This window comes from Hyla sarda, chromosome 6 (genome assembly GCF_029499605.1).
Source record: "Hyla sarda isolate aHylSar1 chromosome 6, aHylSar1.hap1, whole genome shotgun sequence".
Lineage (NCBI taxonomy): Eukaryota > Metazoa > Chordata > Amphibia > Anura > Hylidae > Hyla > Hyla sarda.
In genome coordinates this window covers 220,797,234-220,818,289 of record NC_079194.1, presented here as the reverse complement: position 1 = coordinate 220,818,289, position 21,056 = coordinate 220,797,234, and the positions used below count along the sequence as shown (strand labels likewise).

The window sequence follows — 21,056 nt, the reverse complement described above, 5'->3', positions numbered from 1 at the left end:
ATTCCCTATCCTTTGGATAGGGGATAATATGTCTAGGGGTGAAGTACCCCTTTTAAGGTGCTTGACTGATGAATGGTTTCACATCCTTCTTCTACCTTGGTCTATACTTGGGAGGAGATGTGTAGTTCGTCGTTGGGCCCATTATTTTTAATGTTAAGGGTATAATCACACATGGCATGGCAGTGGATTAGGTTTTTAGTTGCAGAAGTTTTTGCCATAAATGTTCTGTTTTATTCTAATAGAATATGCTTAGAATAGTCTTGGCGATGCCTTGCTTTTAATTCATGTATTGCTGGCTTTTTATTTAAAAACTATGAAATGTATAGTTTACATGTGTTATATTTTGATATTAGGAAACTTATTTGGAGTATTTGTTCTCCCCGGGAAGATTTACCATTGCTGCTCTTCTGAAAGCACTACAGGCAAGTCTTATTTTCTTTCCTTTATTAATAAATAACTTAAGATATCAAGTACCACTAAAGCAGAATTTAGATCTGCTTGCATTGATAATGTCTTCGGAACGTCTAATATTCATGTGTTGTTTTACTGAAAGATCTATCACAGAGGCACTGGGAAGCTGCAAGATCTGTCCTGGGAAGAAATGAAGAAAGAGGTCACTGTAATGGTAGAAAATGAGGTGAGATTCTCCATATTGAAGGTTTTTGGAAAACATTTTCCTAATGTGCAGTAAAAAAAAATTTATTGTCTAAGGAAATGTAATCCCTTTATCTAATAGATGTAAAAGTGCTATTTGTTGCTCTTGTCATTGATAGAGTAATACACAGTTAATTGGGTATTCCTACCCCTGACAGGAAGTTGTATAGTTCTTTTTTATTTTCTTTGTGGTGTCTCAGGAGATGTGGCTGGATTGTCTCTGAGCTCAAGCCCCACTATACAGCCCCCCCTTCCTTCCCTGAGTGATGTGACTGCCTCTGACCAGCCCTACAGCCTACCTCACCTATCTTTATTGGAACACTTAGGGAGAATGGGGTGTGTTTACAGCATGCTACCTTGTGCTGAACAATGCCACAGCCAGAAGAGCAGAGGGATTGAGTACAGCAGGTACTGCTGACTGTTCTAAGCAATGTTCTGCAACAGCTCTGGGCTGTAGCAGGGCTGTGAAAGCAATACATTCTGGGAATTGTAGTACTGAGCAACTGACCTACCAGGAAGTAGTGTTTCCAACATGGTAGGGGAGAATGCTACAGATGCACAAAACAAATGGATTTTTGGTGTTTAAAAAACTTATGCATGCAGGCAGAGTGCCCCTTAAAGTCACCAAGCTAAAACCTGACTTAAAGGTGTTATCCACCATAAGGTGATTTTAGTAGTACCTACCTGCCAGAACTGGGTATTTCCTGTTGAATTTCGTTCTCTAAACTACACAGCCCATAGTTCCATGTTTGTAAGTATGAGGTCACTTTCCTCCCTCTCACACATCAGCCACCCCACCCATTGAAACACACCTGTGATCCCTTCAATGCAATACACCAGTGTTTCCTGATCAGGGTGCCTACAGCTGTTGCAAAATGAACTCAGATTGAAGGAAAAAAGAACACCTATTGAAGTTGGACAGACTCCCTCTGATCACCTGACTTGTGATGTCAGGTATCAACGCACTGCAACCTGGGAAATTCTGAGACATGAGTAATTTTGTATGCTGTTAACCTCTTGGCGACGCAGGGCGTACAGGTTCGCCCTGCATCCCCGATCCTTAAGGACCCAGGGCATCCCGAGATAAATTCAAACCGGCGATCTGCGGCTATTCTGGGTCATAAGGGCCTCCAGTGGCCCAGAAAATAAGGGGGATCGGGGGGTGTCTTTTTCTCTATTCCCCTGAAGGGATAGGAGTGAGGTGGCAGGGGTGCCGCCCCACCTATCCCTGCTATTGGTTGGTCAGAAGCGACCGACCAATAGCAGATTTGAGGGGGAAATGTGTTCCCACGGTAGTCCGGGCAGAGCGGGGGAACTGTCCTTTCAGCGACGGCGGAGGTTCCTTACCGGCAACGATCGGCGGTGGGCGGTGATCTTCATCCTGGTGCGTCGGGCTGCTATCCTCTTCCTGGTGCGGCAGGCGGCGATCCTCTCCTTTGCGATCCTGCTGGTAAGTTGTTGCCTAGAAACATCTGGAGGGCCACAGTTTGGAGACCACTATACAGTGGTCTCTAAACTGTAGCCCTTCAGATGTTGCACAACTACAACTCCCAGCATGCCCAGACAGCTGTTTGCTGTCTGGGCATGCTGGGATTTGTAGTTTTTCAACAGCTGGAGGGTCACAGTTTGGAGATCACTGTGCGATAGTCTCTAAGCTGTGGTCCTCTAAATCTTGCATAACTACAACTCCCAGCATGCACAAACGGCAAACATCTCTCGGCATGCTGGGAGTTGTAGTTGGGTGCCTCCAGCTGTTGCATAACTACATCTCCCAACATGCCCTTCAGCAATCAATACATGCTGGGAGTTGTAGTTTTGCAACAGCTGGAGGCGCACTGGAAAATACGGAGTTAGATTCTGTTACCTAACTCAAGGTTTTCCAACCAGTGTGCCTCCAGCTGTTGCAAAAGTACAACTCCCAGCATGCATGTTCTGTCAGTGGTGGGAGTTTCCTGCTTCAAGTTTGAGCTGTGGCTAATTTTCCGTCGCAGCTCAAACTCCTAGCGGGAAACTCTCCATAAACCCCCGACCATGTGAATGTACCCTAAAAACACTACACAAAATAAAGGGTAAAACACTACATATAAACACCCATACACTGTACCTCCCCCCCCCCCCCCCCCCCCCAATAAAAATGAAAAATATCTTGTATGGCAGTGTTTCCAAAATGGAGCCTCCAGCTGTTCCAAACAACAACTCACAGCATTTCCGAACAGCCACTTACTCTCCAGGTATGCTGGGAGTTTAGCATCAGCTGGAGGCATCCTGTTTGGGAATCACTGGCGTACAATATTTTTGGTAGCGGAGACAAGTGTAACGCTTGCATCAGAGTCCACCCCTATGCAAATCCCTAATCTAGTCCTCAAATGAGCATGGTGCTCTCTCACTTCAGAACCCTGTCTTATTTCAAGGCAACAGTTTAAGGCCACATATGGGGTATACTCTGGTGGGCTTTTTCTCCTTTTACCCTTTATGAAAAGAAAAAGTTGGGGTCTACACCAGCCTGTTTGTGTGGTAAAAAAAAAGAAAAAAAAGTTTAAAAATATTTTTACACTAACATACTGGTGTTGCCCCATACTTTTCATTTTCACAAAAGGTAAAAGGGAAAAAAAGGCCCTCAAATTTGTACCACAATTTCTCCCGAGTACGGAAATACCCCATATGTGGGCGTAAAATGCTCTGGGGGCGCACAACAGGGCTCAGAAGTGAGAGCGCACTATGTACTTTTGAGGCCTAAATTGGTGATTTGCACAGGTGTGGCTGATTTTACAGCAGTTCTGAAAAAAATGCAAAAAAATAAATACCCACTTGTGACCCCATTTTTGAAACTGCACCCCTCACAAAACGTAACAAGGGGTATAGTGAGCCTTAACACCCCACAGATGTATGACAAATTTTTGCTATAGATGGATGGTAAAATGAAGAAGGAAAAAAAAGGTTTTCACTACAATGTTTGTGTTGCCCTAAATTTTTCATTTTCACAATGAAAAATTGGAAAAAAAAGTCCCCAAAATTTGTAATCCATTTCTTCTGAGTATGGAAATGCCCCATATGTGGATGTAACGTGCTCTGCGGGCGAACTACAATGCTCAGAAGAGAAGAAGCGCCATTGGGCTGAAGGCCACATGTGTTTACAAAGCCCCCATGGTGCCAGAACAATGGGACTCCACCCCCCCCCCCCCCCGCATGTGACCCCATTTTGGAAACTACACCCCTCACGTAATGTAATAAGGGTTACAGTGAGCATTTTATGCCCCACAGGTGTCTGACAGATTTTTGGAACAGTGGTCCATGAAAATTAAAAATTTAACTTTTCATTTGCACAGCCCACTGTTCCAAAGATCTATCCGGCACCTGTGGGGGCGTAAATGCTCACTGCACCCCTTATTAAATTCTTTAAGGGGTGTAGTTTCCAAAATGTGGTCACATGTGGGGGAGTCCACTGTTCTGGCACCATGGGGGCATTGTAAACGCACATGGCCCCCGACATCCATTCCAAAAAAAAAAGCTAATAATCAAGTGGTTTAATAATGTGACCTGAACAGAAGTGTATTTCCATCTCCTAAAGGAAACTGACAGCTGGTTCAGCCACACTAAATCTAATACATAAGGTTATAGTGCGGGTGAACCTGAGTAAAATGATTTATTTCTCACTCCTATCTGTGGTCCCATTGTAGACTTAGAACCTCAGTTGCTAATCTGCAAATATACTCCTTTGTGCAATGGAGGTAGTAGACATATGCCTGCCTATGTCTGACTATGCATATCCCCTTTAGTGCAGTCACATTCTAATGATGTGAGAGCCTATATCCACCTGACCACTCTGATAAGGATATACGTATTCATAGATGGCATATGGCAGCAGGAATGGTTGACAAAGCTCCCGTTAAACCAACTGAAGAGCAATAAAGAAGTTTGATTGTACAACCTGCCGTTGTGATATTCTTTTTCACAAATATCTGTGTAAGCTCCTAGTTTGCACAAAAATGTGAAACTTTTATTTTTTTACAGTTTTATAACAGCTGCTGTTACCTTTTATTTAAAATGAAAAAAAAAAAAACACACACAAAATAAAAGCCAAACAAGCATCATGCTCAGTGTGAAAAGGGGCAGGACCTATGCATCTGCCAAATTTACTACAGTTTACGCTAGGTAGCTGGCATAAGTTGAAGTTGAAATCTATGCCAGATGGGGGACGTAGACTTCAAAGTGCGGCACAGCACATGGTCACAGAAAGAGCCAGATTTATTTAGAGGTGTGCTCCTTTTAATTATTAAGGTGAACAGGGATATGCTTAAGACTGGCGTGTGTTATGAAAACAGACACTGGCTTGGTCTTGAACTTAAGTAATTTTTTTCACAGCAAGTATCAACACTTTATACTTTGTAGCTGCACAGTCATGTGACCGATTATGAGATGGACCAGGATGAGTTCCGCCAGTTACAAGTGGAATCGTGGTCTAAGTTCTACACCTGTTGCTTACAATACCAGGAGGAACTGTCTCGCCCCCTTGCATTGGTAGTGCATCCTTACTCCAGCATGGTCTGTCTGCTCAGAAAGGTAAATATTGAGTTTTTTTTTTTTATGTTAACAGTATGCGCTATATAATACTTTAAGCGATTAGTACGTTAAAACTCAACACCTAATATTAAAAAAGTTTCTAAGAGCCATGTCTGCTTTATACAGTCATCTATATTAATGTGTGTGTTTCTTGAGCAGTGGTCACCAACCTATGATATCTGTTGATCCAGCACATGATACCTGTCTATTGGCTGACATGGGTCCCTTCCAGGCTCGAGTGTCAGAGGTCAATCTGAAGTATGCATGCCTCCTCCCTCTTCATGGCCCTTGAGCTTGGAAGGAAAACATGGTTTTATAACTTTGAAAACATCAATCAACAAAGAAACGGGTATAATTTATCTATCCCTGTCAGCTAGCTGATAGATTCCTATTAAAAGAACTGTATGGTCAACCTCTTTCCAGGACTATAACAGAGAGCAATAAATCAAAATAGACTACACTACATAGTGAGAAACAAAATTAATATTCTTTAAAATGTCATGCCCTTCAAGCCACTAAGCCATCAACCCTTATGTATGTGAGCATGCTGCCACTTATTACAAAATTTACATAACTTTTTAACTTAATTTTCCAGGGATTTTTGTCATTTTTAGCACCTTGTTCTTTAGTGGATCATCTTTACCTAATACCAGCAGAAAATTTACTTACAGAGGATGAAAGTGTCATCTCAGATGGTGAGTATAATAAAGGTATTAATGTCCCGGATTTCCGACTTAGAAAGTAGAATAGGCTTCATATGTCTTCATATTATTATTATTATTATTTTTTTTTTTTTTTGCTGCATGTTTTGTATTTATTTTAATTGTTGACTTTATTTATTTATTTATTATTATTTTTTTTGTAGATGTGGATCTTGCTAGTGACACAATCTTCTTGATGCACTGTTTACGCATGATTGGAGATAGCCTAACTATGGATATGGCGTATATGATGGAGTGGGCTTGCTGCAATCAAGAACCTCCAGAAAGAGTTGCAGAGCAAATGTTGGAAGAGCTGATTGTGAACGATGTGTAAGTGCAAGTTGTCGGTGTCCTTTTTTTTTTTTTTTTTTTTTTTTTTTTGTATTTTTTATTTCAATGCAGACAGGTCAAGTCATACTTTTTTGTCTTATTCTTTTTCCAGTGAAAATGTCATGGAGGACATAAGCAATAAACTGCAGGACATCAGAAACCCCTTCCTGGCTATTGGGAACTTACTTCGAGAGATGGATTATGAGACCTCTTTGGATATAGACCAGGCAATGGACCTTGGTAAGTATTTTTCTTTTAGAAGCACTGTTTTTAGTTTTACAGCCATCACGTAAATTATACAATAATTGTCATAGAAGAATAGCCTTTTGCTTAGTTGATTTTGGAAAAGTAGTAGTTGTAAGTGCAGGAGTCCAAATTGCCTATTTCTTTTTTGTATTCTGGCTCTAGGTCAACCACTAAATGTGCGAATGAACCTTTCCAGTCTCTATGGTAGTACCACAGCTGCTGGTATTGTGTGTCAGGCGGTCTGCAAAATCTCTCTCACGCGGTTCTTGATTTGTCGTGACTTGCTTATCCTAGAGCACCTTCTTTTAAGAATGGGAGATATGGTAAGTCAGACAGACATAAGTCTACAGCTGTTACAGTGGTATCCTCATCTTTGAAATACATAAGTGCCTGATGTAGCTCATTCACCAAACAGCAGCTGCTTTTCTACATTTCAATCGTGGAGTGGTGACTGAACTTGCAAGCAAAGGGTGTCCACCTCACCAATGATTTCACAGCGCGAACCCCTATTCTCTTGAAGAGTGTTAAGACCCATGTCTCCGAGGCCCTATACTTGCTAAAAAATACTCATGGATGTTTTATTTAATGCATGTTTGACAAACTCCAGAAAGTTTAGACAAAAATGTCACATTTCGTTATAGATGGTTTCTTTTCTTAACTGCACCATATATGTGGAGCGCAGAGCATTCTTATATACAGATAGTATTGGGATCATATTCTTGCATCTATCTGTAAGAGTGCTGTTGATCATGCTGTATGTTGGATATTCAGTGAATATGTCAAAAATGGCGAAGATGGGAAAAACTCAGCCAATAATGACTTGTGCCGTCTATTTGGTTTTATCAGATGGTTAGCATTGTTAATTACAAAGAGTGCACATGGAAATTTTATGGACTTGACTCTGCTTATCCTTACAGGCATTTGCAGGAGAAGGTCAGCTACTCCAGTCACAGCAAGAGCATATACCTCGCACTGCTAACATGCTGCTCTCATACTATGTGATCCGCTGGAGCAGCCAGTGTGTGGCATCTGCTGTCCCTCTGGATACACTGTAAGTTTTTGTCCCTGTTTTTCTCCCACCCTTATTACGTAATAATATATAAATGTATTTACATCCCCATGTGCAAATCCACAGATAAATTTTCACTGCAAATCTAACCTGTATGGATTCACTATATGTTTTTTATTTTACAGGGATTCCAATCTGCAGCATCTATCAGTCCTGGAACTGTCTGATTCCAAGACCTATACATCAGTAAACAAATACAGTAAGAGTTCCTGTTACCCTAGCTGAAAATGTCTATAAACCTAATCCTGCTTGTATCTCTGAGCATGAGTTATGTTTCTCATTGAGATTTCTTTTCTGCAGCATCTGGGCCTCAGACAATTGTGGAGTTATTCTTTCAAGATGTGGCAAGAAAACGTTTGTCGCAAATCTTTGCACGTTATGGAGCTGCCCAAACGCACAGCCCTCTGAGCTGGGCTCAGCTGATCACAGATATCACCACTTACCTTCTCCAGCATCTGTATCCTTACTAGTGCTATTGATTGACCAATAGTGACATTTTCTTCATAAGCCATGCGGTTTGTAATCTTTTGGGTGGCAGGGAATTGTGTGTTACTTTTAGGTTTATCCTACAGGCAGGTTGTTTGAGGTGCTCGGTATCCATTGCTTGACCCTTGCGGAAGAATCTACAGGATGTTAGAACCTTCTTTCAGCTAGAGGGAGCTATTCTGCTTATAACAGTTGTAATCAAGTTGTTGGTAACTCAAATACATGTTTGCTTAAGAAAAAAATCCTAATTTCTCGTTCGGTTTCATTGGGGGGGGGGGGGGTGACACAGGAATCGTGGGTATATCTTGCTGCCAATAGGAGGCTGACACTAGGCATTAACAAAAAGAAATTGGCCCCTCCTGGCAGGATATACCCCGCCCACTGACTCTGAGCTAGTCCGTTTTAGCTTAGTGTCAGTAGGAGGCAGACACAGGTCTGGAGTTCTTCAGACCTGGTCGTCTTTTTTTTAATTATTATTCTAGTTTTTCTAGAGTTTAGATTTTCTCTTTTTTTTATTTTCCTTAGGTTGGGGCGACAGGAGCATGGTACTGCCTGATCCCCCACTTGCGAGGAAGGGGCACGGTACATAAAGTATGCACCGTTAACCCCTTCTCGCCACCGACCAGCACTAGGGATGTGCCTTGGGTCCGGACCTGCTCACCCCGCTTTGCAGCCTGGTATGATGCAGCGTGGCACTAGGCTGGTTGAAGATTTCGATGGGTGAGTATGTGGTACAGATACTTTTGAGGTAAGTATACCCCTACTCCCACCGTCTGCTCCCCCCACCCCCAAATCCACCTGGCCCTCTCTACCTGCTTTTTTCAGGGCTCTATAACTTTCAGGTTGGCTGGTGGTCTCAGGGGTAATTTTATGTATCCAGGTAACTGCCTGCAGCCATAGCTGTGCATGTGGTGCTCCTGCCTTTTTATCTGCTTCAGTTTTGAGTTCTGTCGCACGCCGTCTTCCACTCCGGCTGTGACAGCTGGGGGCCGCGGCCACAGACGGACATTGCTTGCGCCTGTCGCACGGCACTCCTCCGGCCCCCCGCTGCGACACACTCTATGTCCGCGGCCAGGCTTACTCGCGACAGCACTCCTTCCTGGCCGCGGGGGCTGCGGCCGGAGGTCAGCCATTAATTTAGCCTTCGGCCCTGTCCTGCTGGCGGTGGCTCCTCTCCACCTTTTTCGCGTGGTTTGGTGTTGCTCCTCCTCTCTTCTAGGGTTCCTTCCAATGCAGGGGTCATCTATCTCCTCCCCTTTTGGCTTGTCTACCTATGGGAGGCTATGTACTCCCTAGGGGGGCGTTTCCTTGCCGGTGACGTCTTCGCTGGTCTCCTTCTCCCTTACTCCGACATGCTGCTGTTCCTCCAGCTGCTCTGTGCTCATTTTCTGTGCACGCTGCTGTTTCTCCCAGCCGCTGTTCCCTCTGCCTGGAACCTTCTCTCTGCAAGATACCCCACCGCTACAGGGGACCTCCACCTCTACAGGGGACCTCCACTTCTGCAAGGGTCCTCCATCAGCTCCAGCCGTTTTCAGGACACAGGAACATGGGTCAGCTCGTTCCTTTTTTTTTTTTTTTTTCTGTGTTTGTTTGACTTCTCTATTGGGTTCTTTTCCATGTCCGACCCCAGAACCGAACCCCCCTCAGACTGGCAGGCGCCGCCTTAGTCACATACTATACGTGTATGGGCTTGTAAATCTAAAATGGCAGGTGGTCCGGCTGAGTCCACCTGTTCTGCCTGCTCCGATTCTTGTCCCAATCCTCCTGTGCCTTCCGCCTAGAATGACTTCCTGGAGTGTGCGGTCCCTGACCCTCCCCTGGTTTGGGTGTCCTCTCTCTGACTATCTCTGATCTGACGCAGGTTTCCAGGGAGGTGGCTACTGCCCTAAAGCGGTCCTTCTTGCGCCCTCACTCCCGGGAGGCTCATTCAGCATCCTCTGGCCACCCCTCCTGGCGCTCTCACAAGTGCCCTAGGGCGATTTACTCTGACTCCTCTCCTGAGAGGATGCCTTCCCGTCTCTCTCGCGCCCGCTCTCCTGGAGGCTGCTCCCGATCCCCGGCCCGCCGTTCCAGGTCTATTGCGCCTGGATCTGGAGCCTCCACTGCCCGTTTCCTGGCGAACTGGTGGACTCTGACTTGGATCCGCACTCGGAGGCCGAGGAGCTGTCATCCATGTCTGACATGGTGGACAGTCTGGTGTCAGCCATCAGGGACACTTTTCACCTCCAGGACCCTGAAACTTTGCACCCTAATCCTGAAGTTTCCTTCTGCTGCACTCGTTGCACTCCCAAGGTCTTCAGTACTCATGCGGAGTTTGATGACCTGCTGGGCGCTGCTTGGAAACATCCTAAAAAAAACGTTTTCAGGGATCGAAATGGCTGCGGGCTATGTTTCCATTACCCAGGATTTGGTCTCCAAATGGACCGCCCCGCCTACAGTGGCCCCTCCGGTCTCTCACCTATCCAAGTCCACCACTCTTCCATGGACAAACAGATTGAGAACCTGTCGAAATTTGCATTTGAAGCAGTAGGTTCGACCTTGCTTCCGGCGTTTTGCCGCAACCTGGGTGTCCAAGGCGTTGTCGGCCTGGGCTTCCCAACTTCGCCAAGGTGTTTTATCCGGGGCTCCTCCAGATCTGGCTGATCTGGCTCTCCAGAACTCCAACGCGGGTGATTATCTGTGCTCGGTATCTCTAGAATCGGCATGCTTTGCGGCCTTTGCTTCGGGCAATTTGGTTGCTATTCGCTGCTCTGTGGCTGAAGGCCTGGAATGCCGATGCGGCTTTCAAGAAATCCCTCACAGAGATGCCTTTTGCTGGCGGCCGCCTTTTTGGAAAACGCCCAGATGAAATTATTTGAGTCTACGGGCGGTAAGAGCTATCTGCTTCCTGAGAACAGATTCCCGCCGCAAGTCCTCTTCCTTTCGGTCCTTTGCCTGGTCCAGGCTGCCAAGACGAATCAGCGGCTCCTACCTTCAAAGCTCAGCCCTCCTGGAAGCAGGACGGCTGTTCTGTACGCTTCTCCTCCAACCCAGGTACTCGCAAATCTACCTCCACCTGAAGGGGCGCCCCCACCGAGCCTTCCTCTCGGGTGGGTGGTCGCCTGTCCCTCTTTTGGGACGTATGGTTGGCGCAGGTCCAGGATTCCTGGGTTCGGGACTTCGTTTCCGACAGCTACCGAATCCAGTTTGGTTATTTTCCCCGGGATCGTTTTTTCCGGTCCCGTCCTCACCGCTCTCCAGCCCTGGCTGCGACCTTTCCAGTTTGCGCTCCACACTCTTCTTACGCAGGGGGTCATTGTGCCAGTTCTGCCAAGGAAACGTATTTTCGGCTTCTATTCAAATCTTTTTGTCGTTCCCAAAAAAGGGGAACGGTCCGTCCGATTCTCGATCTTAAGCTCCTCAATCGCCACTTGCGCCTGCGGCACTTTTGAATGGAATCTCTCCATTCTGTTGAGTCCATGGACCAGGGCGAATTTCTGTCTTCGGTAGACATTCGGAATGCCTACCTCCACATCCCCATTTTTCCAGCACACAAACAGTTTCTGCGGTTTGCCGTTCCTGCAGGTCATTTTCAGCTTGTGGCCCTGCCCTTTGGGCTGGCTATGGCCCACGGGCTCTTTACCAAAGTCCTAGCGGTGGTGGTTGCTATACTCTGCTCTCGGGGAGTGTCGGTGCTCCCTTATCTGGACTATCTGTTAATCAAAGCTCCATCCTTTGCACAAAATCAGAATAGTCTTTACATCACTCTTCAGACCCTGACCAGTTTCGGGTGGGTGATCAACCGGGAGAAATCCAACCTCTCTCCCTCCCAGTCTCTGGTCTTCCTAGGGCTTAGCTTAGACACCAAGAAGACTTTGGTTCTGCTCTTCTGTCCGGGATCTGTCCTATTGTGCTGCCCGAAACCAAGGCCATCCATTAGCCTATGGAAGTGTTGGGCAGGATGGTGGCGGCCATGGAAGCCGATCCTATTGCTCAGTTTCAGTGCCGCCCTCTTCAGTGGGCCATCCTGTCCTGGTGGAACAAGTCTCCTTGCTCCCTCTGCTGCCGGATCCGTCTGCCCCACGACTCATCAGTTGCTCCTTTGGTGGCTCCGCTCTCCACTCCTCCGGGAGGGACGCTCTTTTCTCCTGCTGCGTTGGCAGGTCTTAATGACCGATGCAAGTCTCCTCCGCTGGGGGGGGGGGGTTTCAGGACCAGACAGTTCAGGGCCATCGGTCCCCCCCAGGAAGCCAGTCTCCTCATTAACATCCTAGAGCTTCGGGCCATCTTTCTCTGTCTCCTCCATTGGGAGTTGTTACTCCAGGGTCACCTTGCTGCAATGGCGGAGGTGACAAGGATTCTTGTCTGGGCGGAACACCAGGTTCCCTATATATTGACGATCCACATTACGGGAGTGGACAATTGGGACGCAGACTTTCTGATGCGCTCCTCGTCTGACCCCGGGGAGTGGTCTCTCGCAGCAATTTGTGAACATTGGAGGACCGCAGACGTGGACCTCTTTGCGTCCTGCCTTAACCGGCAGGTTCCCGCCTTCGTAATGCACTGAAATGCACAGCCGATTCCAGGCTGGATTGACAAAATTTCAGTCCCTGCAGTCCCAAAAAAAGCCTGCTAAATAATCTGCAGAAAATCTGACCCAAGGGCATCTTATGTTAGACATATTGTGTGACTACAAAACCAGACTCTTTGTAACACTAAAGTGACATGTTCAGACATTCAGTTATTTATTTTTTTTATGATAATTGCTGCAGTTATTATTTTATGACTTGGTCATTGTGATATATTTCTATTCCTTAACCAGATCAATTTACTAGTTGGCCTGGTAACCCTGACTTCTTGTTTCCAGAATGTATGATGAGAAACTGTCAGTATACACAGCTACAGGTAGGTTCCTCCATTTCCTTTTTAATATATAAATATATATATATATATATATATATATATATATATATATATATATATATATATATATATATTAATATAATATAATTTTTTTTTAAAAACACTATTTTTACATGGATTTAAAAAAAAAAATAAAAAAAATACAATATACCAATTTAAAATTCCAACCAACACAGCACCACAAAATAGGCACATTATTTACAGAAACAAAGTCAACTGAAACTTATCAGCTTTTTTGGAGAATTTGGCCAAAATTTCTTCATACCCCCTTATTTTATTTACTAGGTGTTTTCAGTGAAGGTTTCTCGTTAAACCAGGACCTCACCTTGGCCGCCAAAAAGGGTTTTAAACATAATAAATTCAAGTCCCCAAATTCCACCACTTCATCAAATATGACCACTCTGACAAAACATTTCCTCAAAATTCCCAAGAATTCAGATATTTTAAACACAAAATTTCTGACTTTAGGGCACCCCCACACTAGATGAAGGAAATTAGCATTCTCCTCATTGCATTTGGGGCAATGATCATTATCACAATATTTAAATTTCCACAATGCCATTGGGGAATGATACAACTGAAATATAATCCTCAACTGCAGTATTTGTGCTTTATTCTCTGAGCAACGTGACATTTTCAAATACCAGGTTCCATGTGCAGTCATTCAATTCTCCAACTTATGTAGCCCACTTTTCCCTTAATCTTTTCTTGATACTTTTTAGACCAGAGCATGAGAATTAATTTATAAAAAATAAGTGTCTTCGATTTAACTGGTGAAATTACTTTTATACTGTCCACCACACAGTGATTCTCAACCCCCCAATTTTTTTATTTTTTTTATTTTATTTTTTTAAATCAACTGGTGCCAGAAAGTTAAAAAGATTTGTTAATTAGCAATATATAGAAAATAGGAGAGGCTCCTATCTGGTAGTTGCCTTCATCCGAGCAACTCAAATGGCACCTATACCCACGGTGTCGGAAAATAAAGTGATTAAAAGGAAAATTGAGGCTCAGGATCTTGAATAACTGGATAGACATTTATTAATTAATTGTTTAAAATATGTAATGTGCTCCGTGACGCACAGGGCCCTTGTGGGTCAGCAGGAACACAAAATACAATTTAATAAATTATAAAATTACATAGCATAGAATACATTAAAATATAAAAATATGTAATAAAATACAATCAATATAAAAGCCACACGTCTGTGGATATTCCAGCCTGTAAGAATAAAATAGTGGTGCACGTGTCTTTTGAATAGAAACGAATATGTAAAGTGCAGAATTGTACTGTTCAATGCGCTGTTTGTAGAATGAGTGGTATCCGTTGGCAACAATGTAACAATTATTGCATGGTAACAATGTAGCAATGTCTGGTATACTAGCAGTGTTTATGAGCAAACAGTAGCAATGTTAAGTATAATTGCAGTACTGAAGAGCTGAAGGATAGATCGCCGCTTAGAGACTTCAATGAGCCATGAATCTTTCTAAATCGCGTAGAATGCACGGAGAGAATGTTCAAATTCACGGTCCTATTATGTGTGGCATATGCTGATAGAGACTCAGCCGTCTCAGAAGTTACAGCAATAATGAAAGGTCCAGTTTTTTTGAGGCTGTACAGGTAATCCCCGATGCGGTCAGAGGGTATGTGGCGTCCTCGTGGCCGTGGCAATGCGCATAAGTACCTGGGGCTTAGCGGATGCCGTATAAGCGCAATAGCTGTATTCCAATATAGAGGCTGGATATATGTGGCGTTAGGAGCGGAGCTGGACGTGTTTCAAGTCCTCCATAGGACTTTTCTTCAGCAGCTTTAAAGGAGAAGTCCCATGTAGAAAAAGTATTGTGTTTTAAATGCAGAAGCAAAAGTTATATCACTCTGTAAATCACTGACTTCACCCATCTTGTATATAAAACCTGTTTTTTTAGCTTCTTTGTTCAGAGAGGAAGTTCAGCAGCTCCCTGTTCTGATGACTTGCGACCCCCCATTGAGCTGCATTATGCTGGGGGCCGTGATGTCACAATTTCCCATAGTTCTGCAGCTTAGCCAGCTCTGTGCACGGCAAGGGAACCTCCCATGTGCAGCTTCAGCCAATCATAGAAGTCCCAGTGAGCTGAGCTCACTTGTCTTCATCTCCTCGGCAGGGAAGCATCTGACAGCCAGCTCAGTGTTTATAAGAGCAAGAACGATGTCCCAATGTCCCGAGAAGAAGCAGAGGGGGAGGGGGAGATCCCTGCTTTGCCCTGCACTGATCACAATCTGACAGCAGGTCAGTCTGAAAGAACGATGTCCTGAGAATAGAAGCAGGGGGAGGGGAAACACTGATCCTGCTGTTAGGAAAGTGATCAGTGTCTAGGTCAGTGTATCCCAACCAGGGTGCCTTCAGCTGTTGCAAAACTAAAACTCCCAGGCATGCTGGGAGTTGTAGTTTCACAACAGCTGGAGGCACCCTGGTTAGGAAGCACTGGTCTAGGCTGGGCTACTTCTATGATGAACTGAAAGGCATTATGGGAGACAGGAAGTCAGGGACCTCCATGGACCAGGAAGTAGCGATCTTTCAGAGGGGATTGCAGGAGAAGGGAGAGGGTGAGATACATGAGGAGCAGATTGTCAGAATGGTGAGCTGATGCACTTTCACATTATATAAAAAAAAAATTGTGACTTGGTCCATGATACTTCTTCTTTAAGATGACATCGGGGATTATCTGTACAGCCTCAATAAAACTGGATCTTTCATTATTGCTGTAACTTATGAGACGGCTGAGTCTCTATCAGCATATGCCACACATAATAGGACCGTGAATTTGAACATTTTCTTCGCGCATTCTACGCGATTTGGAAAAATTCACGGCTCATTGAAGCGCTGCAGTCCCCATCATTGAAGCCCACTATCACCGCTATCCATATGAGACGGCCGAGTCTCTAAGCGGCGATCTATCCTTCACCTCTTCAGTACTGCAAGTATACTTAACATTGCTACTGTTTGCTCATAAACACTGCTAGTATACCAGACATTGCTACATCGTTACCATGCAATAATTGTTACATTGTTGCCAATGGATACCACTCATTCTACAAACAGCGCATTGAACAGTACAATTCTGCACTTTACATATTCGTTTCTATTCAAAAGACACGTGCACCACTATTTTATTCTTACAGGCTGGAATATCCACAGATGTGTGGCTTTTATATTGATTGTTTTTTTATTATATATTTTTATATTATAATGTATTCTATGATATCTATGTAATTTTATAATTTATTAAATTGTATTTTGTGTACCTGCTGACCCACAAGGACCCTGTGCGTCACGGAGCACATTACATATTTTAAACAATTAATTAATAAATGTCTTTCCAGTATTCAAGATCCTGAGCCTCAATTTTCCTTTTAATCAGATTTGTTAATTACTTCTATTATGAAATCTTAACCCAGTACTTATCAGCATCTGTATGCTCCACACAGTTATTTTCTTTTCGAATTTCTTTTCTCGGTCTGACCACAGACACCTCTGTCCATGTCAGGAACTGTCCAGAGCAGGATTGGTTTGCTATGGGGATTTGCTCTTGCTTTGGACAGTTCTTGACATGGACAGAGGTGTCAGCAGAGAGCACTGTGGTCAGACAGAAAAAAAATTTGAAAAAATAAAAGAACTTCCTGTGGAACATATACAGCAGCTGATAAGTACTGAAAGGATTAAGATTTTTAAATAGAAGTAATTTACAAATCTGTTTAACTTTCTGTTTTCCACTGGAGTTCCCCTTTAACCCCTTAAGGACTCTTTTTCCACTTTCGTTTTTTCCTCCTTACCTTTTAAAAATCATAACCCTTTCAATTTTCCACCTAAAAATCCATATGATGGCTTATTTTTTGCATCACCAATTCTACTTTCCAGTGACATTAGTCATTTTACCCAAAAATTCAAGGCGAAACGGAAAAAAAAATCATTGTGCGACAAAATCGAAGAAACGCCATTTTGTAACTTTTGGGGGCTTCCGTTTCTACGCAGTGCATATTTCGGTAAAAATGACACCTTATCATTATTCTGTAGGTCCATACGGTTAAAATGATCCCCTACTTATATAGGTTTAATTTTGTCGTATTTCTGGAAAAAATCATAACTACATGCAGGAAAATTTATACGTTTAAAAATGTCATCTTCTGACCCCTATAACATTTTTATTTTTCCACGTACAGGGCGGTATGAGGACTCATTTTTTGTTTTGATCTGACTTATTGATCGCTTTTTATTCATTTTTTAATGGTATAAAAAGTGACCAAAAATACGCTTTTTTGGATTTTGGAATTTTTTTTGCGTGTACGCCATTGACCGTGTGGTTTAATTAATGATATATTTTTATAGTTCGGACATTTACGCACGTGGTGATACCACATATATTTATTTTTTATTACACTGTTTTTTATTTTTTTTTTATGGGGAAAGGGGGGTGATTCAAACTTTTATTAGGGAAGGGGTTAAATGACCTTTATTAACTTTTTTTACTTTTTTTTTTGCAGTGTTATAGGTCCCATATGGACCTATAACATTGCACACACTGATCTCTCATGCTGATCACTGGCGTGTATTAACACGCCTGTGATCAGTGTTATCGGTGCTTCACTGCTCCTGCCTGGATCTCGGGCACGGAGCAGTCATTCGTCGATCGGACACCGAGGAGGCAGGTAAGGGCCCTCCCGGTGTCCTGTAAGCTGTTCGGGACTCCGAGATTTCACCGCGGCAGTCCCGAACAGCCCGACTGAGCAGCCGGGGTACTTTCACTTTCACTTCAGACGCGGCGGTCAGCTTTGATCGCCGTGTCTGAAGGGTTAATACAGGGCATCACCGCGATCGGTGATGTCCTGTATTAGCCGCGGGTCCCGACCGTTGATAGCCGCCGGGACCGACCCGATATGACGCGGGGACACCGCATGACCCCGCGGCATATCGCTGGAGCTGGCGGAGGACGTAAATATACGTCCTGCGTCGTTAAGGAGTTAAAAGAGAGAGGCTGTTTTTGACAGGGTACTGAGATATTTGTCTGCAGTGGTTTGTTTGATTAAAACCCATCTTACACCTGATACCGCCAATAGAATGTATAAACAATGGGCAAGTATGATTTTGCATTCACATGCCTCAAATTACTCAGCCGAGTTATCAATTTTGGGTCATAAGAAAATGAACTGGGATTATAATCCAGAAATGAATTGACGACAGGGGCAGGTATATATTTTTACATGTAAAATTAAATGGTTTTTAAGCCGTCCTTGCATTTTGTTATATCGGAAGGGATTCCATTCTAAATGTATAAAGAGTATGAGGTAATATTAGTCTCAAACCCTTATGAAACTTGAATCCTGTAAGGCTGGTGCTCTTCCTAAAACCATGACAGAAGCTAATATTGTTTTAGTTCCAAAAAAGGAGACTGTCAAAATATTATCTAAGATAATAGATCCAGATCAATACGGTTTTGTTCCCGGATGTCATCTGCACGATAATTTGGATAGACTTTTTGCAAACCTGTCACTCGACGCAATGAAAGCGTTTGACAGGGTGGATTGGGACTTCATATGGCTCACACTGGAGGAATGAAGGTTCCTCCATATCTGCTGATAAACCACGAAAGCACTGATTCCCCCCCAACCTGTGGCACTTCAGTTGTTGCAAGACTACAACTTCCGGCATGCTCTGCCAGTCTTTATTTGTATAGATTACCAGTGATTCATTTGTACAGTAAGCACAGGGGGTATGGATATTATGTGTTGGTCAACTTATATTGCAGGCTCTTATGGGAACAAGTATTCTCAGTGTCAATGGTTATAAAACATCATAAAGTGAACTGTCACTATTGTACATGGCATTCAAAGTATACAATGTAGCTTATGTTGTTGTTGTGTTTTTTTTTTTTTTTTTTATTAATATGCATAGGAGTATGTGCGTCTTCTGCAGCCATGGTGTCAAGTTAGTGTCGGCTCTTGTCTGTTTATGATGGGTCAGTGTTACCTAGTCACTGGTGAAGGCCATAAGGTAAGGCAATAAGTTATGTGAATTTGGACAAAAACTTAATTGCTGTTCCTTTTTGTCCTACTGTATATTGGCCTCTATACTTTGTTTAAAGGAGTACCATACTCGGCAAGTCCTTTATTATTATGAGATTTGTCATTCTGTCCTAGACAAATAATTTACCTACAGAAACCAATAAAATGCACACAGATTTATTAGGGTTAAGGGCTTGTATATGATTGACCTGACTTAACACTAGAACTGTTGCAGGCACTAGAATGCTTCTGCAAAGCTGCGTCTGAAGTGGAGCGGGAGGATTTTCTGGAGAAAATGATTCATGTAGATGAAGAGGACACTCCTTCGTCTGCACGTCTTCAGTATTACAACAGAGTAAGGTGTTTTGTGTCATTCAGCACATGGATAGGTTCAATCGTCAGTGCTTGAATTTTATGCAGAGTCTCTTTAAGTAGTAAAGCAGCTGTTTCCAGTGATGGCCTATTACTGGGCCATGCCATCACATGATGGTCTGATTGCTGGAAGCCCTGTCAGTTATGGCCAAAGTTGTACAGCATGTAGATGGAAGCTGCCTGAGCCTCTGTTTTCATAATCGCACTGTATATCCCAGTCACATTCCAGGTTTGCCATGAATTATATGGGCACTAGCCTGTCCTAAAGAATTATTGTAGGGTTTATCTAGTTGCCTTACCATGACTTACCTGACTGATAACAGACGTTTGCACCATATCTGGGACTTGTGCAAATGTCCCAGATATCTAATCCGATACATGTTGTCTGGGGCAACCTACGTCTGTTGGTTATACCCCTGGCACTTAATCATATATTGCAGTATGGAAACCCGCCATTTGCCCCCCCCCATTGTACAATGTTGCCTCCTGCACTTCGCTTGTGCTGCTTCAATTGCATGTTGATGATGGAAGAGGGAGGGTGGGGCGGGTATCCCCTATGAGGATGTTAAGAGGTACTCTGGCGGGAATTTTTTTTTTTTTTTTTTTTTTTTTAAATCAACTGGTGCCAGAAAGTTCAACAGATTTGTAAATCTTAAACCTTACAGTACTTATCAGCTGCTAAATATACAGGTAGTTTACATACTGCAGCTGCCCACCTCTTTTGCACAAAACAAGGAATTAGCAACAAGACCAATATCTTCAGAACGGCTGCACTGATTTTTCACACAGTAAGCAGCATTAGAAACAAGATGACCCTGGTGTCAAAGTCCCTAGACTTCTATGTGAAGAAGTGTTTGGATCTCTTAGCTGGCCGGGGAGCAGAGGGCACTTTTTTTTAATGACAAGCTTTAAAGCAAAGCTCCAACTTTCCTGATCTTACAGGCTTATGGTAAATGCTTTGAATAGCATCCTGCAACACCACATTTGTTATATCCAGTCACATTTACAAGTGTTACACTGTATTCTGCCAGTTGTGGCTAATTTATTCATGCGTATAATTTTAGGTATTGCGTCTTCTGGAAGCTGTAGGCTTGCCAGAACTTATCATTCAGTTAGCCACATTGGCTATTACAGAGACTGCAGATGACCTAAAAAGTCAGGTAGGTTCTGATCTCTTATTGTTTATTAATTACTTAATAAAATAATACTTAAGTAAAATAAATTAACACTTCAATAGTAAACACCTTTTCCAATACATATAATGCAATGTGATAAACACTTTTTTATTTTTATTTTTTTCCTTAGGCAACTTTGAGGACTCGTATCTTCAAGTATCACTTGGATTTGGGACATAATAGCCAAGCTTACGATGCTCTTACACTTATTCCTGATCATAGCAGGTATGGTGTCTCCAGAAAGGTCTTTAAATACTCTATTGGTTCTTTACATCTAAATAATTTATACAGGAAAATAAGATATTCTATAGGAAATAATGATGTGACATGAATTTGTTCAGTGCAACTTACATTTTTTCCGGTTAGGGAATTCAATGGATTCCTTCAAATATGTTTGATTCTGAATCAGTAGTTATAAGTGACCAGGCCCGGGAGAAGAATGAATGACAGACTCCGATGCTGTATACAGACTTTTTTAAACCAGATTCTTATAGACATACATGAAAGAATGGCACACTTCCAGA

General features: G+C 43.2%; 1 protein-coding gene across 1 annotated transcript in view; it reads left to right on the top strand.

Moving 5' to 3' along the window:
• NUP160 (nucleoporin 160) overlaps nucleotides 1–21,056 on the top strand; it is an 89,945-nt gene that overhangs the window by 37,978 nt on the left and 30,911 nt on the right. The window contains exons 11-25 of the mRNA XM_056526587.1: nucleotides 354–422; nucleotides 554–637; nucleotides 5,044–5,214; nucleotides 5,810–5,909; nucleotides 6,080–6,245; nucleotides 6,358–6,485; nucleotides 6,654–6,814; nucleotides 7,409–7,542; nucleotides 7,686–7,759; nucleotides 7,861–8,017; nucleotides 12,861–12,930; nucleotides 18,876–18,974; nucleotides 19,221–19,340; nucleotides 20,422–20,517; nucleotides 20,663–20,757. Of these exons, the coding sequence (XP_056382562.1) occupies nucleotides 354–422; nucleotides 554–637; nucleotides 5,044–5,214; nucleotides 5,810–5,909; nucleotides 6,080–6,245; nucleotides 6,358–6,485; nucleotides 6,654–6,814; nucleotides 7,409–7,542; nucleotides 7,686–7,759; nucleotides 7,861–8,017; nucleotides 12,861–12,930; nucleotides 18,876–18,974; nucleotides 19,221–19,340; nucleotides 20,422–20,517; nucleotides 20,663–20,757 (1,724 nt within the window). The remainder of the gene's footprint in view (nucleotides 1–353; nucleotides 423–553; nucleotides 638–5,043; nucleotides 5,215–5,809; nucleotides 5,910–6,079; nucleotides 6,246–6,357; nucleotides 6,486–6,653; nucleotides 6,815–7,408; nucleotides 7,543–7,685; nucleotides 7,760–7,860; nucleotides 8,018–12,860; nucleotides 12,931–18,875; nucleotides 18,975–19,220; nucleotides 19,341–20,421; nucleotides 20,518–20,662; nucleotides 20,758–21,056) is intronic.